Below are 17,639 nucleotides of genomic sequence, written 5' to 3'. Positions count from 1 at the left end.
AGCCCCCCCACCCCACCCCCACACACACTGCTGTCATCGTTGACCTGAAACAGCCGGTGGAGGAGACTGTTCTGAGTGGAGCTCCCATGTTGGCAGACTCCCCTGCTTTGCATACTTTCAAACTCACCTTGACTCTGTGCCCTTGCCATTCCCTCTTGAAGCTGCAATCTGTCACACTGCCAGAAGCTACTTGGGCACCTGTGTATTTGGGTTTTAGGTCTTTTTCTCGTTTTATATTTTCAGATGAAACGCAGACTTCAGCAGGGAATAAGAACATGAGGGCTGGGGAGGTGGCTCACTAGTAGTAGAGCGCTTCCTTGAATGTGTGAGGCCCTGTATCACACACACAAAAATAGAAACAAAACAACCCTGAGACGTGACGCATACCTGTAATCCCAGCGGCTCAGGAGGCTGAGGCAGGAGGATCGCGAGTTCAAAGCCAATCTCAGCAACAGTGAGACACTAAGCAACTCAGTGAGACCCTGTCTCTAAATAAAATACAAAACAGGGCTGGGGATGTGGCTCAGTGGTCGAGTGCCCCTGAGTTCAATCTCCAGTACCAAAAAAACAAAACAAACCCTGAGTGGCTGGTTCGCAGAGGACTGCTCTGAGAGACACTGGCACTGGTGTCCGCTCTTGCAGGCTATGCTAGTCACCATGCCGCTGTATGTTAGCTCTGGCTGTGGAACCGCAGTAGTGCAGGGCAACTTCTAGAAACACCTTTTCTAGAATCTGAAACCTGTCATAAAAGCTGTTGCACAGGATGGATAAGGTGAGGCTAATGACAAGGTGGCTTGTTTTTTCATCCTGTAAGCAACAGTCTGTTTTCTGAGGTTCTTTTAAAAGAAACTGTGTTCCAGGAGAGGTGGCACATGCCCCTATTTCTGGCTAATTCCAGCTCCTCAGGAGGCTGAGGCAGGAGGATCTGAAGTTGGAGACCAGCATGGGCAATTTAGCAAGATCCTTTCTTAAAGAGGGCTCAGGGGCAGCTCCATAGTAAAGCAGTAGCTTGGCATGTGTGAGGCCCTGGGTTCAATCCCCAGCACCACGAAATAAGTAAATAAAATCAAAGTAATTGTGAGGGAAAACATTTCTCTAACACACTGAAAATATAAGAGGCACTAAATCTCCCTCAGAGCTGCCCAGCTGAAGCTAATGTGGATCTCCTGTCCTGAGCCTGAGGGTTGGAGAATTTGGATACAAATTTAGACATTTTATTTTAAAAGGAGTTGTTTGTCAGCTTAGACATAATCTTTTTTTTAATATTTATTTTTTAGTTTTAGTTGGACAAAATACCCTTATTTCACTTATTTATTTTTATGTGGTGCTGAGGATCGAACCCAGGTTCCGCACGTGCAAGGCGAGTGCTCTACCGCTGAGCCATAACCCCAGCCCAGACATAATCTTTTCATAGTCCCTATTTAATAAGTGAATCTCTTCCATTATCTAACTTTTTTTTTTTAATTTTTAGTAAATGATGTTGCTGTTGAGTTCTGGTGTGCCAGTAATGAAGAGTCTGCAGTTTACAGTGGCGTTGGCATTCAGTTAACACCTTAAAGGGCTGAGGCTTGGTAGAAACCTTTTAAAACCTGGAGCCCATTTTCTGCTTTCCATGATAACTCCATTAACTTAAACTCTTGTCCTTTTAGAATTTGTAATCTGTTTTTGAGTCAGGTACAGAATCTCTCTTTGGGTGAGGAAGAAGAGATGTCATGAGGAAGAGATGGCTGGGACATTGTGAGATGTGAATCTAGTCCAGCACCTGCTGCTGGCCACCTTGTTTATGACCCTGTATGAGCAGGACTGTTGAGAGAAAAAAGATATAAAGGGAAATACACTTTTTTCTTTTTTCTGGCAGTTCTGGGGTTAGAACCAGGACTTCTCCATGCCAGGCGGGCACTCTACCACTGAGCTATACTCCCAGCATGAAATAAGTTTTTTTTTTTTTATTGGTTGTTCAAAACATTACAAAGCTCTTGACATATCATATTTCATACATTAGATTCAAGTTGGTTATGAACTCCCAATTTTACCCCAAATACAGATTGCAGAATCACATCGGTTACACATCCACATGTTTACATAATGCCCTATTAGTAACTGTTGTATTCTGCTACCTTTCCTATCCTCTACTATCCCCCCTCCCCTCATGAAATAAGCTTTTAAAGCTATCATCTGCTTCACAGATTTTTTTTTTTTAAACCCAGAGGCACTTTACACTGAGCTACATTCCAGCCCTGTCAATCAATCTATTTATTTAGAGACAGAGTCTCACTGAGTTGCTTAGCACCTCGCTTTTGCTGAGGCTGGCTTTGAACTCATGATCCTCCTGTCTCAGCCTCCCAAGCTGTTGAGATTACAGGCATGCACCACCGCTCCCAGCTTATTTATTTTTGAGGCAGGGTCTCACCAAGTATTTAAGTTTCACTGAGTTACTGAGGCTGATCTTGAACTTGTGATCCTCCTGCCTCAGCCTCCCAAGTCACTGGGATTATGCTGCATAACTATTGCTACATAAAACTGTTCACAGACCTTGCTATCCATTTGCAAAGCACCTATCTCTTGGGAAAACATGGATGTGTCAATTATGAATTATAAATCATTTCAAAATGCAAAGATGATCATTGCTCCCAGACATGTGTCTTTATAGAACCCACAGGTTAAAGTTGTCAGTAAATGTTCTATTTGAACTAGAGAGAAGTGCCAACTGTACTTCTTGAAGACGTTCTAACATCCCTGAGGATTTTCCATTTTTAGAGTTAGCGTTTTCTGGAGTTGGCCACTTCAGTGAATAATCAGTTATATTTGCCCACTTAAAAGTGGAAACTTAGTCAAGTGCTTTGGCACACTGGTGGTCTCAGCTACTCAGGAGGCAGAGACAGGAGGATTCCAAGTTCAAGGCCAGCCTGGACAATTTAGTGAGACCATGTCTCAAAATAAAAGGGCTCAGGGTATAACTCAGTGATAGAGCACCACTGAGATCAATCCCCAGTACACAGGGGAAAATTAATAAATTAATTAAAATGGAGAGGAAAATAGTAGCATTTCATGTCACTGTATTGGACCACCAAATATTTCTAACCACACATAAAAATCTTAGTGTTTAAGACATTAGAATTCAGCTTTAGGTGGTTTGGCTTGTTTGGGGGAAGTTGGATTCTTAAATAAACATAAAATAACTATTATGCCTGTGATATTTTATTTCTAAATCATTTCCATTTAAATTTTATCTTTTATGACCTTAAGGAATTAAAAGTGAAATCAGATCAAAGTTAGTTTTAAAATAAGAGAATTTCCTAGGACTAGCTGTCTGCCTTCCCTCAACCAGCCTGTTGTGCTTTCTGCAATGCTTTTGGCCATAGAAATGCAAGTAGGCCAGAGAAGCCATGTTATTGAGCTGGTGTTTTGCAGAAGCCTATTACAATTCCCAGCTAACCTCCCAATCCACACCCCTGTGCAGAGGAATGGCCCGCAGAAGCCCACAGGGCAATTCCCATGTGTCCATGGTTCTGGGGAACAGTATACTGAGGGGACCTGGTGAATTCACAGCACCTCTCCAGACCTTGCTTCCTCCTTATCTGTCAGCCCAGGGAGTGGACTAAGATGGCTATCCATGTCCCATCCAGCTTCCAGATAGTAAAAGTTGCTATTGAGTAACAAACCTAAATCCTCATCAGTTCTAAATCTCCCATTTTCCATGAGTCCAACCTTGGGATTTGACCAGAAGCCCCATTTCCTTTGGAATTTCTTGCTTTTTAATTAACAGACAAAACCAGAAGCCTAGATAGTCTCTTTGAGCAATTCCAAATTGCCGAGCCAGCAGCCTGACCCTGATAGCAAACTCTGGTCAATGTTTTGTGATTGCAGCAGGGACAGATGGAGCGGGGTGGCGGGGATGTAGTTCTTAAAGAGCTTACGGTGTCTTTGAGTTCATTATAGCAATCAATCAATGGGTGCTTTAGAGTGAGAAGCAGCTGGAGTTTGGAGTGGGCTAAAACAGTCAAGGAAGAATGCCCAAAGGAGACTAGGATCTGAGGTCAGCCCAGAAGGAGCAGGCAGGGGGAGACTCTTACCTGGGAGCCCAGAAAGCCCAGCCAGGGGAGCATGGACTTGGAAGACACGCCTGGGTTGAATTCTGCTGAACCAGGGCTACAGAAGGGCTCCATTTTTCTGAGACCATCATGGTCTCCAGGTCAACTGGGGATCCCTGGCCTACCTTACGGGCTTATGATGAAGTGCAAAGCATCTGGTTCTGAATGGGGTGACCGTTGTTCAGGGCTGAGGGAGTAATTTGTTCTCTGTGGTGAAGTGACCCTCCTAAGAATGAGGTGTGACTCCATCTGATAGCATCTGTGGTTTCAGAAAGAGCCATTGCTGACCTGCAGGACTTTAGACTGTTGAGTCGGAAGACCCGGGCTTACCTGCTGGTCTTGCCATCTCTGAGGCTGTGGAATTGCAGATAAGTCACCAAGGCACTGGATGTCTAGAGTGCTTGGGTGCTAACCGAGGAGGGGAAGGTCCTTCATGTGCTGTCCGTAAGGGTCCCCATGATAGCCAGGTGAGAAAAAGTGGTGGCACCATTGAAACTTGAAGATAGTGGTTTTTTTTTTTTTTTTTTTTTTAAACCCTCTTTTATTGAAAAAAGTAGACTGATTTTGTGTTAAACTTGTCAGGTTTTTTTTCATTTTACCCAAAGCAGATATAACTATTTCTCCAAATATACCTGAGAGGCTATTTAAATTTAATTAAGTAGCTGGCCATAGAGGCACTTGGGAGGCTTAGGCAGAAGGAATTGCAAGGCCAGCCTAAGCAATTTATCAAGACCTATTTCAAACTTTTTAAAAAGGACTTGAGATGCGGCTCAGTGGTAGACTACCACTGGTAACAGTCCCAGTGCTGAAAAAAAAAAACAAGAAGTAATAGTAAACTCAAACTTCTAGTACAAATACGACTTATGTCTTTGGGTCATTGCCTGGTTTGAGTCCATATTTGTGCTAGAGCAGCTGGTCCATTGTTGGTGTTAGGCTAGAGAACACAGCCATGAGGGTTTTGAAAGAGATGCTGTGTTAGGGATGGAGAGCAGGAACCATGTAATGTGCCCCGAGCCTGATGCTCAGCACTTCCTGGGAGGTCCACCCCACCTCCAGTCCTCCCAGCCCTTCTTCCAAACCATCATTTGCCCCTGTTGGCCCCAACTCTACTCCTTGGAGTACAATAGCATTAGTCTCCCACCTGGGCCTTTACACATCTGAATGTAGAGACTGCTATCCCAGCCACGTGCGGTGGTACACACCTGTAATCCCAACAGCTCAGGAGGCTGAGGCAGGAGGGTCACAAAGCCAGCCTCAGCAATTTAGAGAGGCCCTAAGTAACTAAGGGGGGCTAATAAGAGGACTGGGGGGCTAAGGCTGTGGCTCAGTGGCAGAGCACTTGCCTAGCACGCGTGAGGCACTAAGTTCAATCCTTAGCACTGCATAAAAATAAATATAATAGAGGCATTCTGTCCATCTACAACTATTTAAAAAGGGAGGGGTGCTGGGGATATGGCTCAGTGGTTAAGAACCCCTGGGTTCAATCTCTGGTACCAAAAAGAAAAAGAAAGAAAAGAAACCACTGTCCTGAATCTGCCTTCCCAGGCAAGGCTGTGATGACTGTCTTATTAGAAGTCATCTCATTTGATGCTGTCTCCTTAGGGTCTTTGAAGCCCTCATTCTCAGAATGTGTGTGTGTGTGTGTGTGTGTGTGTTTCATGGAAAGACACTCATCAGATAGAGGTGGATGATAAGATTTTGTAATCCAAAATAATTTTTAAAATTCTTCATTCAGAATTTCCCTGTCATTTTACTGATAAGGAAAACCAAAACCCCGGAAATTAAGAAATAATTTACCCCAGGATCAGCTCCATCATTGATGATGCACAGTCCCAAATTCAGGTCTGCAAACAGAGCCTGGAGCTTCTCTTCTCTCCACCCTCGGGAGCTGAGCACCCGTAAAGGAGGGCTCATCCCGGGCTCCCTCCACCACAGTCCCAGTTTACCTCAGTGCCTGTCTGGGGCTTGGTCTTTTGCCCTCACTATGCTGGTGGGTACTGCAATTTGTGTGCATCATACTTTTTATAAGTTCTTTACAGCCATTCCCAGAAGGTGGCGCCAACCTTTTCCCCAATTTCCAAGTGATCCAGGAGCTATAAACTCCAGGTACCTACTGGGAAAGTTCTTTAATTCCAGCCATTGTTGTTTTTGGATGTTTTTCCTTTTGAAAAAAAAAAGAAGAACTCAACCCGTTGTCCTGATGTGTCTGAGATAGAGCCAAATCAAACTTTGTGAACTTAAAACAAGCACTTCACATGTGAAGAACTTCTGTGCTTCTAAAAGTAAGAAACCCAATCTTTAAGCAAACATTCATCAGATTCTGAGTAATGATTTCATTTTCTTAAAAAGCTAAATGTGAAAATGTATACTCTTTCTAGCTAGACACTGTTATCTTTTTGACTTTGAAAAGGAGGAATTCTTAACTTTCTAACCAGACAGTGGCAAAATTGAACTAGAATCTGACCACTCCAAGACAAATTATAACCCCAAAGTCTACTTGCTCCTGCTCTTAACACTCATAGCCAGTCCTTATAGAAAGATCCTCACCTCTTCTGGCCACGGTGTTATCTTCCTTTCTCTCTGTTGCCTGTGTTTACTTTTGCTCTGTGTTTGCTTACATTTATAATCTTTGCTTCTTATGTTACATAGAACACAGGGCAAAACCTAAAGTTCACCCTGATTTGGGCAGCCTGCCAAAGCCAGGGGCTTGGCATATGGAGAAAGTCAAGAACACTAGCCTCCCTTGCCAAAGCCAGTGTCTGTCCTGGGAAACTTTCCTCTCACCCCAGTAAAGGAGAGGGCCTCAAACTACCCAGCTTAATGTGTAGCTTCTGGCATTTTATTTTCAGAAAACCCTCTGTGTTCCATGCATTTGATGAAATGCTTCATGTAGGGCCCCTGTACAGTTCCTGGGGGGGGCGGTTATTTTGTTTTGTTTGTTTTGCAGTATTGGGAGGACAGAACCCAGAGGTACTTTATCACTGAGCTCCATCCCCAGCCCACATTTATTTATTTATTGTGGGTAGTGGTGGTGGTGGTGGTGGTGGTGGTGATTGAACCCAGGGCCTTGTGCATGGTAGGCAAGACTCTACAAACTGACCAGCCCGTTTTTATTACTTGAGTCATACTCCTGCTAAGTTGCTGAGGCTGGCCTTGAACTTCCGATCCTCCCGTCTCAGTCTCCCAAGTCCCTGCGTTTTCAGGCTTGTGCCACTGGCACCGCTGAATCCCTGCAGTTTCATGAGAAAGTTCTCCTGAGTTTGGGTTTCAGCTCAGCAGTTCTGAGGCCGTCTGTCTTTCAGCACTCACTGGACAGTAAATCACTGCAACCTGAACAGCAGTAGAGCATGGGAGGTGGAGGGAGGGAGAGAAGGGGAACTTCATGGCTGAGTTCTCCCTGTGAACCTGGCCATTTGTTGCCCAGTCTCGTTAATCCTCATTGCATCCCTGAGGGATACCAGGAGGCTGTTAGCTTGCTTCTGTCAAGGCTAAAGTGGCTTAGGGACTTAAATCACCCTTTGTCTCTACATTTTTTTTGCTCATTGAGCTGGTTCCCACCTCCTTAGGAGGACCTTAAACTCAGTTCCTGTGCATCGATATTTTCTCACTTAGGTTTCCTAACCAAATCATCCAGTGTCTTTCTGACCCTTTCCCCCACCACCACCACCAAGTTTAAACACAAAGGCCCAAAAGTTCCTCAGCTTTCTGCCCAGTATACTGCGATACATGGTGATTTGTTACAGTGGAAACCAGTATCTTCAGAGCTCTGTCTTTTTGTGGACCCACAGTAGGGAGGAGAAGGGCTGTCTGCCAGTCCTTCTTGTGACTCACCATCTGCTTCACTCTATGTGGCTCTCCCGGGTGTGCTGTGGACATAGAACGGCCTTGGGGGCCTGCATCAACTGAGGAGGGGTAATTCAGTTAGAGATGGCCAAGATGGGACCTTGCCTTTAGGGAACTTTTCATCCAGTGAAAGAGGCGTTTTCAGCAAGATGTTTACAAGAGTAATATATGCACATGGGGCTTCCCGGGCTTCTGTGGAAATGAGTTCTGAATGAAGACGTGGGCAGCCAGGTGAAGGATGTGAGCGAGACGGGGCTGGGCAGGGAGTGGCAGGAAAGGACCCAGGCCTCAGGTTGAATGTTGAGTGTGAATATTGCATCAGAGGATGGAGCTTCTCAGTAGGTACCTCACTCCTCCTCTGGAGGAGTCTCGTGGGGAGGGAGCTCTGCTCTCCGATACCCCACAGCTCCCAGAGTGGTGCTCGGCCTTGGGGTGGCACCTCTGCTGCCACACTCCACTGCTCGTGGCGCTCTCCTACCAGCCCTGGCTTATAGCTGCCGTATGTGCTGTAGCTAGAATGTACCAAGGGAGTTATGCCCTTCTCTCTCCTCAGCAGATAACTGAGAGTGAGTCGTTTTAATCCCACTCTCAGAGCTTACATCTGAAGCTCAGACTAAGCAAGCGCTTACCAAAGCCCTAGACTGAGGCCTGTGAGCTGCGCTGCAGGGGCCAAACGTGGGCTCATCCCGTTCCAAGGGGAGGCCTTCCTCGAATGAAAGGTCATGCACATGGACAGGGCCAAAAAGCACTTGGCTTTGGAACATCTGTGTGGGAAAAGCTACAATTAGAAGACAGGTGGGGCACTAGGAATCGAACCCAGGGCTTCATACATGCTAGGCAAGTGCTCTACCCCTGAGCTGTACCCACTGCCCTTTTTAAATTTTATTTTGAAATAGGGCCTCACTAATTGACCAGGCTGCCCTTGAACTTGGATCCACTTGCCTCAGCCTCCCAAGTAGCTAAGATTACAGGTGTGTGCTACCTTACCTGGCTAGTGTCCTCCTTTATTTTGTTTTATTTTTATTTTTTTGTGGTGCTGAGAGAAGTTGAAACTCGGGGCCTTACCCATACAAGGTAAGCGCTTTACCATTGTGTCATCAATCCTTCTTATTTTTTATTTGTTTGGTTTAGTTTTATTTTCAAGAGAGGGTCTTACTAAGTGACCTAGGCTAGCCTCAGACTTGTGGTCTCCCTGCCTGAGCTTCCTGAATCTATCTGATTACAGACATGTATCAGGCTTGGGCTTTCTTTTTAGATGTGCGTGCGTGGTATTTACTGTGAAACCATGCTGGCCCAGGACTCCACTTTAACTCCTGAAGGGATTGATACGCAATCCCAGTGTGGGCTCCTACATGTGTGTGCACTGTGTGCCCCGATATTGGCCAGGGGTGAGGATATGACCTCATCTCATAAGATTCCTACCTGTAGAAAGTGCCGCAAGGATGTAGTCTTTCTAGAAAAGTTCAAAAGGCCATTGACAAGAAAGAAACATGAAGATCAGAATTCAGGGAGGTAGGGCTTCTTTGAAGAGGGACATGTCCTCAGGCAGGCAGGGGAATGAAGCTCAGTTGATCACATGTACTGAACTTGTCAACATCGATCTCCCTGTGCACTGAGGTACAGGTGGAAGATGCTGTCTGTTTGGTAAAAAGAAACATTTATGGAAATGTCACCAAGAATGTAAAGTAGAGCGCACCTCTAGTGCCATGTGAGGATCACAGGCTGAAGGACTGGGAAAAACGGGAGGGGAAAGTGTTGTCAGTCAGATGGTCAAGGACACCCTCAGAGGGGCAGGAGTGCATGTGTCCGCCACATCTGAGGGACAGCAAGAGTTCAAGCTCAGCAGAGGGGAGTCGGGTCATTGGACGGTAGGCTGGGACAGTAGTGATTGTTACAGTGATTACAATAGTGATAGTACTGCCTCAGCCACGACAGGGCTTGGAGTCAGTCCAGGCAAACGCCCAAGAGTCTGTTTGCTTCTCCAGCATAGCACTGTAGGACCAGGGCTGGGAGGACTGCCACTTTTCCTGTCCTGAAAAGGACACAGGAACATTTTTATGAATGAATGCAGTTTTCTTGCTAAGAAGGCATTCTAAAATGTGTAGAGAAAATAAAGGTCCATGTAGCCTCTGCGCCATAAGGTAGTGTGTATAGCCTTTCACACATTCCCCAGGTTTCTAGGATGATAAGTGCCAGCTACTGGGCATGAGCGGCCAGAGCCCGTATGGAGCTTCATAGTGAAGAATCCACCTTTAGCATCTTGGCTGGTCCTGAATGTGTCATTTTGGGATGTTTTGTTTTGTCCAGTACTGAGGATTGAACCCAAGAGCTCCCTACCACTGAGCTACATCCCCAGTCTTTTTTATTTCTTACTTTGAGGCAGGGTCTCCCTGCATTGCCCATGCTGGTTCAAACTTACTATCCTCCTGCCTCAGCTTCCCAATTCACTGGGATTACAAGTGTGTCCCCCCACCCCCCGTCGCCCCTGCACAGCTTGAATATATCAACTTCTAATGAGGCACATGCAGTCATTTGGAAGGACTGCCCTTTGCTGTCCACAGAGCAGAGCTGACACCAGGACCAATGAGGCACACTCCTGAACTGAGCCCTGTTCTCAGAGCAGTGCCCCATCGGGATGGGCGCAGGGCTGGGCCACAGCTGGGGAGTCCCAAATCGATCCTGCTGGAGAAAGGACCCTCAGGTGACAGGCAACACCTCAGGACCTCAGAGTGACTAAAACATCATGTATAGCGTGCGATCCAGATCTGGCCTATCTGCCCTTCGGCTTGGGTTGCCCCCGTGCTCTGTGCACTGCTTCTTTGCTCTGCCCACAAGTAGAGCCAGCTTTCCAGGTGGTCCGTCTGTTTTCAGGGGTCACCTGTGCCTGAAGCACTGGGCTGGTTGGTAGCTCTCTCTTGCTGCTATATAAAGATGGAACTGAGTTATTTTGAGCAGCAGAATACAATGCAGAGAATGGACTGGGATCCCCAGTCCAAGGCAGGCTCTAAAAGAAAAGTATTAGGTTTTCATTGCACTTCATAAGAAAATGCATCCATGCTTTTTGCCTGGTGACTTTACTCATATATCATTTCCATAATGTGCATACGTTAAATACTCCATGCTATTAATAGGAGGAAGTATCAGTTACTTAGTGTCTGCACTATCTTGAATAGCGCTCATCATTCATTTGATACCCCCATTTTACAGATGAGGAAGTGCAGTATTTGCGCTTGGGACTGGTGAGCTCCTCAGATCCCTAAGCACAAACCAGCTTCTTTCTTCCTACCACATCTTCTGCATGCTCCCCCTCCTTTTACTGAGTTTTGCACTTAGTTCCCTTTATTATCAAAGTGTCTTGTGGCTCTCCACAGGTCAGAGGCTGCTCCTCTGACCATGAGGTGGTCATTTCATGCTCTTTGTTAAAAGTACAAGGTGAGAGGGCATCATTCCTAGAAAAGCAGCTTTCCTTGGGAACCTCCCAGGAACACTTCCAGAGGCTTCTCTCAAGCCCACCAAGCTACCTTGTGGTTCAGCCCCTTGGAGGAAGCAGGTGAAAGGCACTCTGATTTCCTTCAGGCTTCTCTTTGGTGGCTCCACTGTGAGGGGTCCCACTAGTCATTGGGGAAAGCATTTGTATCTTTAAGTTCTAATCATTTAGGGCAGAGATTCTGCAGCATTGGTTTTACGAATCACCCAGGGAAGCTGGGCGTGGCAGCGTACATCCCTAGTCCTTGCTACATGGGAGGTGGAGACAGGAGAATTACTTGAGCCCAGGGATTCAAGGCAACATCGTGAGACCCCGTCTTAAAAAGAACCTTTGAAGGGCTTTAATAACAGCTTGCGGGACCCGCCTCCAGTCGGGGTCCTGGGATGCTGCTACTGCTGGAGATGGAGGACGTTCTTAGAAAACCACTGTTCTGAGGTTTTTAGCAAAACGCCCCTCTTGAAAGTTGCCCTCCGTACCACTCTGCTTCACCTTGACAGTGTTAGAGAAACTGAGGCCGCCCTCTGGCATTCAGTGAGACACTTGTCGTTGGCCTCTGAACTAAAACAGCGGTGGGGTTCTTTCTCCTCTTGAGCACATGAGGCTCACCCTGGGTACCTGGTGTTTCAGGTGGTGCGAGCTGCTGAGGAGGCTGCCTCCACACTGGCCAGTTCCATCCACCCAGAGCAGTGCATCAAAGTGCTCTGCCCCATCATCCAGACAGCCGACTACCCCATCAACCTGGCCGCCATCAAGATGCAGACCAAAGTCGTGGAGAGAATCGCCAAGGAGTCCTTGCTGCAGCTCCTCGCCGACATCATCCCGGGCCTGCTGCAGGTGAGCTGCTCCCGGGTCACATGGTCTTTGCTGCCCTCCTTCACTGGCCTGCAGGTAGGAAAACCGCAGGTGGAAACCCTCTCTTTAGGACCTGCGTCTTCTAGTCTGCCCGCTTCTGGTGCAGCAGGAAGGTAGGCACCTGGCAGCCCAGAACTGTGGCTCACAGAATGGACTTTTCTGTTTATGGTAAACATATTTTGATTTTTCTTCATTCCTTCAACAGATCCTTGTTGCAAACCTCCTGTGGCTCCAGCCCTAGGCAAGGAGTGTGACTCAGACAGGGTCCTTGCTTTCATATGCCCAACAAACATTTACTTCTTCTAGGTGGGAGGCAGTGAACTAGGCATCCTCTGACAGGCAGAAGACATGTGTGGTCCCACCTCAGGGGCTTTCAGCCTGTCATGTGACATGATGCAGCCACATGGCTACTACAAGTGACAGTGTCGTGTGCTGCATCACAGTGGAGGAGTGGTTTCCATTTTGTGGGGATGGGAGAGAGGATTTCTGTGGGTAAAGGTAGAAAGGAATTTATTAAGTAGCTAGCCTCCCATTTAAAAAATGCCGCTGTTGACTGAGCATTTGGTGGGAATTTGGATACTTAGTTGGGGACTAGATCATTCCAGAGGGAAAGGCATGAAAGTGGAAAAGTCACCAGGGGTCTTTGGAGACCGGCAGATAGGCCCGTTTGGGTTTGGTGCAGGGATAAGTCAGACAGGGAGACTGAGCATGCGTCACACAGGGGCATGGGCAACTCTAGCAATCACTGGAGGACCGACAGCTTTCACCTATGATGGTGAATGATGTAGTTCTCATTTCTTTCTTTCTTTTTTTTAGTTTCTTTTGCAGTTGTAGATGGACAGCAGGCCTTTATTTTATTTATTTTTATGTGGTGCTGAGCATGGAACCCAGTGCCTCACACATGTGAGGCAAACGCTCCACCACTGAGCCACAGCCACAGCCCTCTCGTTTCTTTAACAGTATTTTCACACATGAATTTGCTTTAGCATTGTGAGAAGTGTGAATGAAACCAGTATTTTTTCCCTTAATTTTGCTTTCTCAATTCATCTCTGTCGTGGCATCTTTTTAGTGGTGGCATATTACAGAGCAGCTCTGTGTGGTGGCAGACAGATTGCACTTACCCCTTCTCGCCTCTGCACCCCACCCACCAGGTCACTCTTAACACAAGTCAATTTTAACTCCTTTCAGGTGAAAACCCACGGGATTCAGTTGCAGGTCTTAGGTAGGTCCTGATGGTGACTGACACGTCCAGGGTTGAAATATGAGGGTGTTGGTGGAAGTGTTGCTGAGGCATTAACTATGAAGCAAGCCTTTGATCTGATTTCCTTTTTGTGTCCCCCTTGGCTTCTAGGGTTATGACAACACGGAAAGCAGTGTGCGGAAGGCCAGCGTGTTTTGCTTAGTGGCAATTTATTCCGTAATCGGAGAAGACCTGAAACCTCACCTCGCACAGCTCACGGGGAGCAAGGTATGTACAGTGTTACCTGGCTGACACCCACACCTGGGCCCTGCCAGCTTGACGTGAGCCTGCTCTGTGGTGGCACTGGGTTCCAGACTGCTTCTTCTCATCGGGTATATTTCAGCTGGGCCTTATTTCTCAAAAAGCATGTTTTAAGATGAAAATGGCCAGCCATGTAATGAAGTTTTAAGAGAATGCTAACATGATACATCATCATCTATTTTAACTCCTGCTTTTGCAAAATAAATTCACTTTTATTTTACTCACAGGAGAAAGACAACTTTATTCAGAAACCAGCTTGGTTTCTCACAGGAGCACTAAGGAAATTTACATAAGTGCTTAACAGATTGCTGAATCAGAGCGGAGTCCTTTGTGGGCATTGACAGTAGTAGTGGCCGTTGCCTGGTGCCCACCATTGCCCCAGGAGCTGGTCCACACTCTTGGCATGTTTTCACTTGTGTTCCTCATGACATCCCTATGAGATAAGGATGATTGTCCTCTCTGGCCTGCTCAAGGGCACACAGAGGTCGGACTCCAGGACCTGGATTCTTACTCTGCTGCCACTTACACTCCTTTAAGAGTGTTTTAGACTCAGGAAGCTCTGACGCTCAGGTTATTCCATTTTGAATGGTCCATCCACTTGGGGTTAATGTTTGTATATTGGTATTAGGGAAGAGTTGAACTTCATTCTTTTGACATGCAGATACCTCTTTTCCCAGCATCATTTGTTAAAAATATTATCCTCTCCTCATTGAATAGTCCTGTCACCTTGTCAAAAATTGTTTGACTGTCTGCGAAGGTTCACTTGTGGGCTCTGTATTCTATCTCCTTGTTGTATGTCTCTATGCCAGTTCCACCCTGATTTGTTCACTGTAACTTTGTACTAAGTTGATTCCAGAGGTATGGGTCCTCCAGATTGGTCGTTTGACTATTTGGGATCTCTTGACATTCTATATGAATCTTAGGATTGGTTTTTCTAATTCAGCAAAAAAAAAATCTCTTTGGAATTTTGATATATTGCATTAAGTCTATATATCATTCACATAATCAATCTTATTGAGTAATATTGACATCAAATGTCTTCTAGTCCAATGAACCTGGGATATTTTTCCACTTCTTTGCATAATCTTTCATTTCTTTCAGCACCCTTTTGTAGTTTTTTGTTGGTTTGGTTTGGTTTTTGTGGTACTGGATATTGAACCCAAGACCTCACACATTCTGGGAATGTACTTTCTCCAAGCTATATATACCCAGCCTTTATTTATTTTTATTTTGAGATAGGGTCTCACTAAGTTTCCCAGGCTAACCTCAAACTTGTGGTCCTTGTGCCTCAAGCTTCACATTAGCTGAGATCACAAGCGTGCACCACTATCCCAGCAGCATATTATAGTTTTAATTGTGTGAGTCTTTTACCTCCTTGGTTAAGTCATTTCCTAAATATTTCAGGTTTTTTTATGCTATTATACATAACATTTTCTTAATTTTCTTTTTGGGTTGTTCATTGTTAGTGGAGGGGAATTTTTATTTATTTATTCTTATGGTGCTAGGATGGAACCCAGGGCCTCACACATGCTAGGCAAGTGCTCAACCACTGAGCCATCACCCCAACCTGCACATTATTTTTGCTTGGTTATTTTTGTACCGTCTCGGCTGAATTAATTTCTAACAGTTCTGACAGATTATGTGTGTGTGATCATTAGGGTTTTCTACATAAAAGTAATATCATCTACAAAGAAGATTTACTTCATTTCTCACTTAGATGCCTTTACTTTGTTATTTTTATTTTATTTTCTAATTGCTGTGGCTACAACATCTAGGACTGTGTTGGAGTGGTAAGAACAAGAGTCCCTACATTGTTCCTGATCTTAGAAAAGTTTTCAGTCTTTCACCATTGAGTATAATTTTTGTTGTGAGTTTTTTATATATGGCTTAATATGTCAAGATAAGGTTTTTTCTATTTCTAGTTTGAGTGTTTTTATCATGGAAGGTATATTATATTTTTCAGATGTTTTTCTGCACCAGTTAAAATAGTCACATCTTGGGGCTGGGATTGTGGCTCAGTGGTAGAGCGCTCACCTAGCATGTGCAAGGCCCTGGGTTTGATCCTCAGCACCACATAAAAATAAATAAAATAAAGATATTGTGTCCAATTACAACTAAAAAAAATAAATATTTTCTAAAAAAATAGTCACATCTTTTTCTTTATTCTGTTAATATCGTATATTACAATGATTTTTTATAAGTTGAACCATTTTTGCATTCCAGGAATAAATCAATATATCTCATTTGGTCTTTGTATATAATATTTTAAATTTGCTGCTGAATTCTATTTGCTAGTCTTTGTTGAGAATTTTTCATCAGTGTTCATTAGAGATGTAGTTTTGTTATTAGGGCAGTGCTGACATTGTAGAATGAATTTAGAAGCATTTTCCCCCTACTGTGTTTTGGAAAAATTTGAGGAAGATTGGTGTTATTTTTCTAAATGTTTGGAAGAATTCACCAGTGAAGTCATCTGGTTCAGGCTTTTACTTTTTGGAGATTTTTTTGACTACTTCTTACTAGTTACAGGTCTGTTCGGAGTTTCTTTGTGATTCTGTTTTTGTTGTTTGTAGAAATTCATCCATTTCATCTAGATTATCCAGTTTGGGGTGTATAATTATTAATAATATTCCTATAACCCTTCTTATTTCCATTATTAGTTATAACGTACCCACATTCACTTCTGATTTTTATAATCTGCATCTTTTTTTTTTCCTTAGTCCACCTAGTTAAAAATCCGTCAACTTTGTTGATCTTTTCAAAAAACCAACTTCTAGTTTCATCTATTTTTTTCCTATTATTTTTCGGTTCTCTTTCGTCTCTGCTCTGCCTATATTATCTTCCTCTCCTGGATCGGATGTAGCTCTTGTTGATTTGAAGCTTGCCGTCTTCATTCAGGCACTCGCAGCTCTACCCTCCCCTAGACAGAAACTTGGAATGCTGGGTGTTCTTTCATTTTCATTTCTCTCAAAATATTTTTGAATGAACCTTGTAGGGCTTTTTTGGTTTTTTGTTTGTTTTGCCTTAAAGGGGACTCTACACCACTGAGCTACATCCCCAGCCCTTTTTAATTTTGAGACAGGCTCTTGCTAAGTTGCCCTGGCAGTTAATTTTCAATCTCCCAGCTCAGCTCCCCAGTGGCAGGTGTGCCCCGCCACACTCAGCTGACTCACTGACTTTTAAAAGTGATTTCCACAAATTTATAAGTTCTTCAGTTTTCCTTCTGTTATTTCTGACTTCATCTTACTATGGTTAGAGAAGATATTTTTTATGATATCTCTTAGAATCTGCTGAGAATTTGTGGCCCAACGTTTGGTCTACGCTGGGAAACATGCACTTGAGGAGAATGTGTGTGCCATTGTTGGGTGGAGAGTTTGGGCTCGGTCTGTTAGATCTGGTTTATTGTGTTGTTCAAGTCCTCTATTTCCTTGTCTTTTGTCTCATCATTCTAACCATATTGAGAGTGTGAAATGTCAAAGTCCCCAACTGTTACTGTAGAACTGTCTGTTGTATCCATTTTTGCTTCATATATTTAGATGATCTCTTATTATATAGTAAATGCTTAGGATTATTTTATCTTCTTGCTGTACTAAACTTTTTAGTCGATGTTGTCTATCTGGAGATTGAACCCAGGGTCACTTAACTCTGAGCCACATCCTCAGCTCTTTTTTTATGTTTTTTTTAAACAGGGTCTCACTAAGTCCTCAGGGCCACTAAATTGCTGAGTCTCGTCTCAAACTTGTGATCCTTCCACCTCAGCCTCCCAAGTTACTGGGGTTACAGGTGTGCACCACTGTGCCTGGCTGCATTCATCGTGTGTGTGTGTGTGTGTGTGGTGTGTGTGGTGTGTGTGGTGTGTGTGGGGGTG

General features: G+C 44.7%; 1 protein-coding gene across 27 annotated transcripts in view; it reads left to right on the top strand.

Moving 5' to 3' along the window:
* The window catches only part of Clasp1 (cytoplasmic linker associated protein 1), a 259,501-nt gene that overhangs the window by 235,374 nt on the left and 6,488 nt on the right, over window positions 1–17,639 (top strand). For all 27 annotated transcript variants that reach the window (XM_048812118.1, XM_048812111.1, XM_048812104.1 and 24 more), the window contains 2 exons: window positions 12,049–12,255; window positions 13,625–13,741. In XM_048812118.1, coding sequence (XP_048668075.1) covers window positions 12,049–12,255; window positions 13,625–13,741 — 324 coding nt within the window. The remainder of the gene's footprint in view (window positions 1–12,048; window positions 12,256–13,624; window positions 13,742–17,639) is intronic.

The sequence above is a fragment of the Marmota marmota genome, unplaced genomic scaffold (assembly GCF_001458135.2).
Source record: "Marmota marmota marmota unplaced genomic scaffold, marMar, whole genome shotgun sequence".
Lineage (NCBI taxonomy): Eukaryota > Metazoa > Chordata > Mammalia > Rodentia > Sciuridae > Marmota > Marmota marmota.
This window is presented reverse-complemented; position numbering and strand designations above follow the sequence as displayed.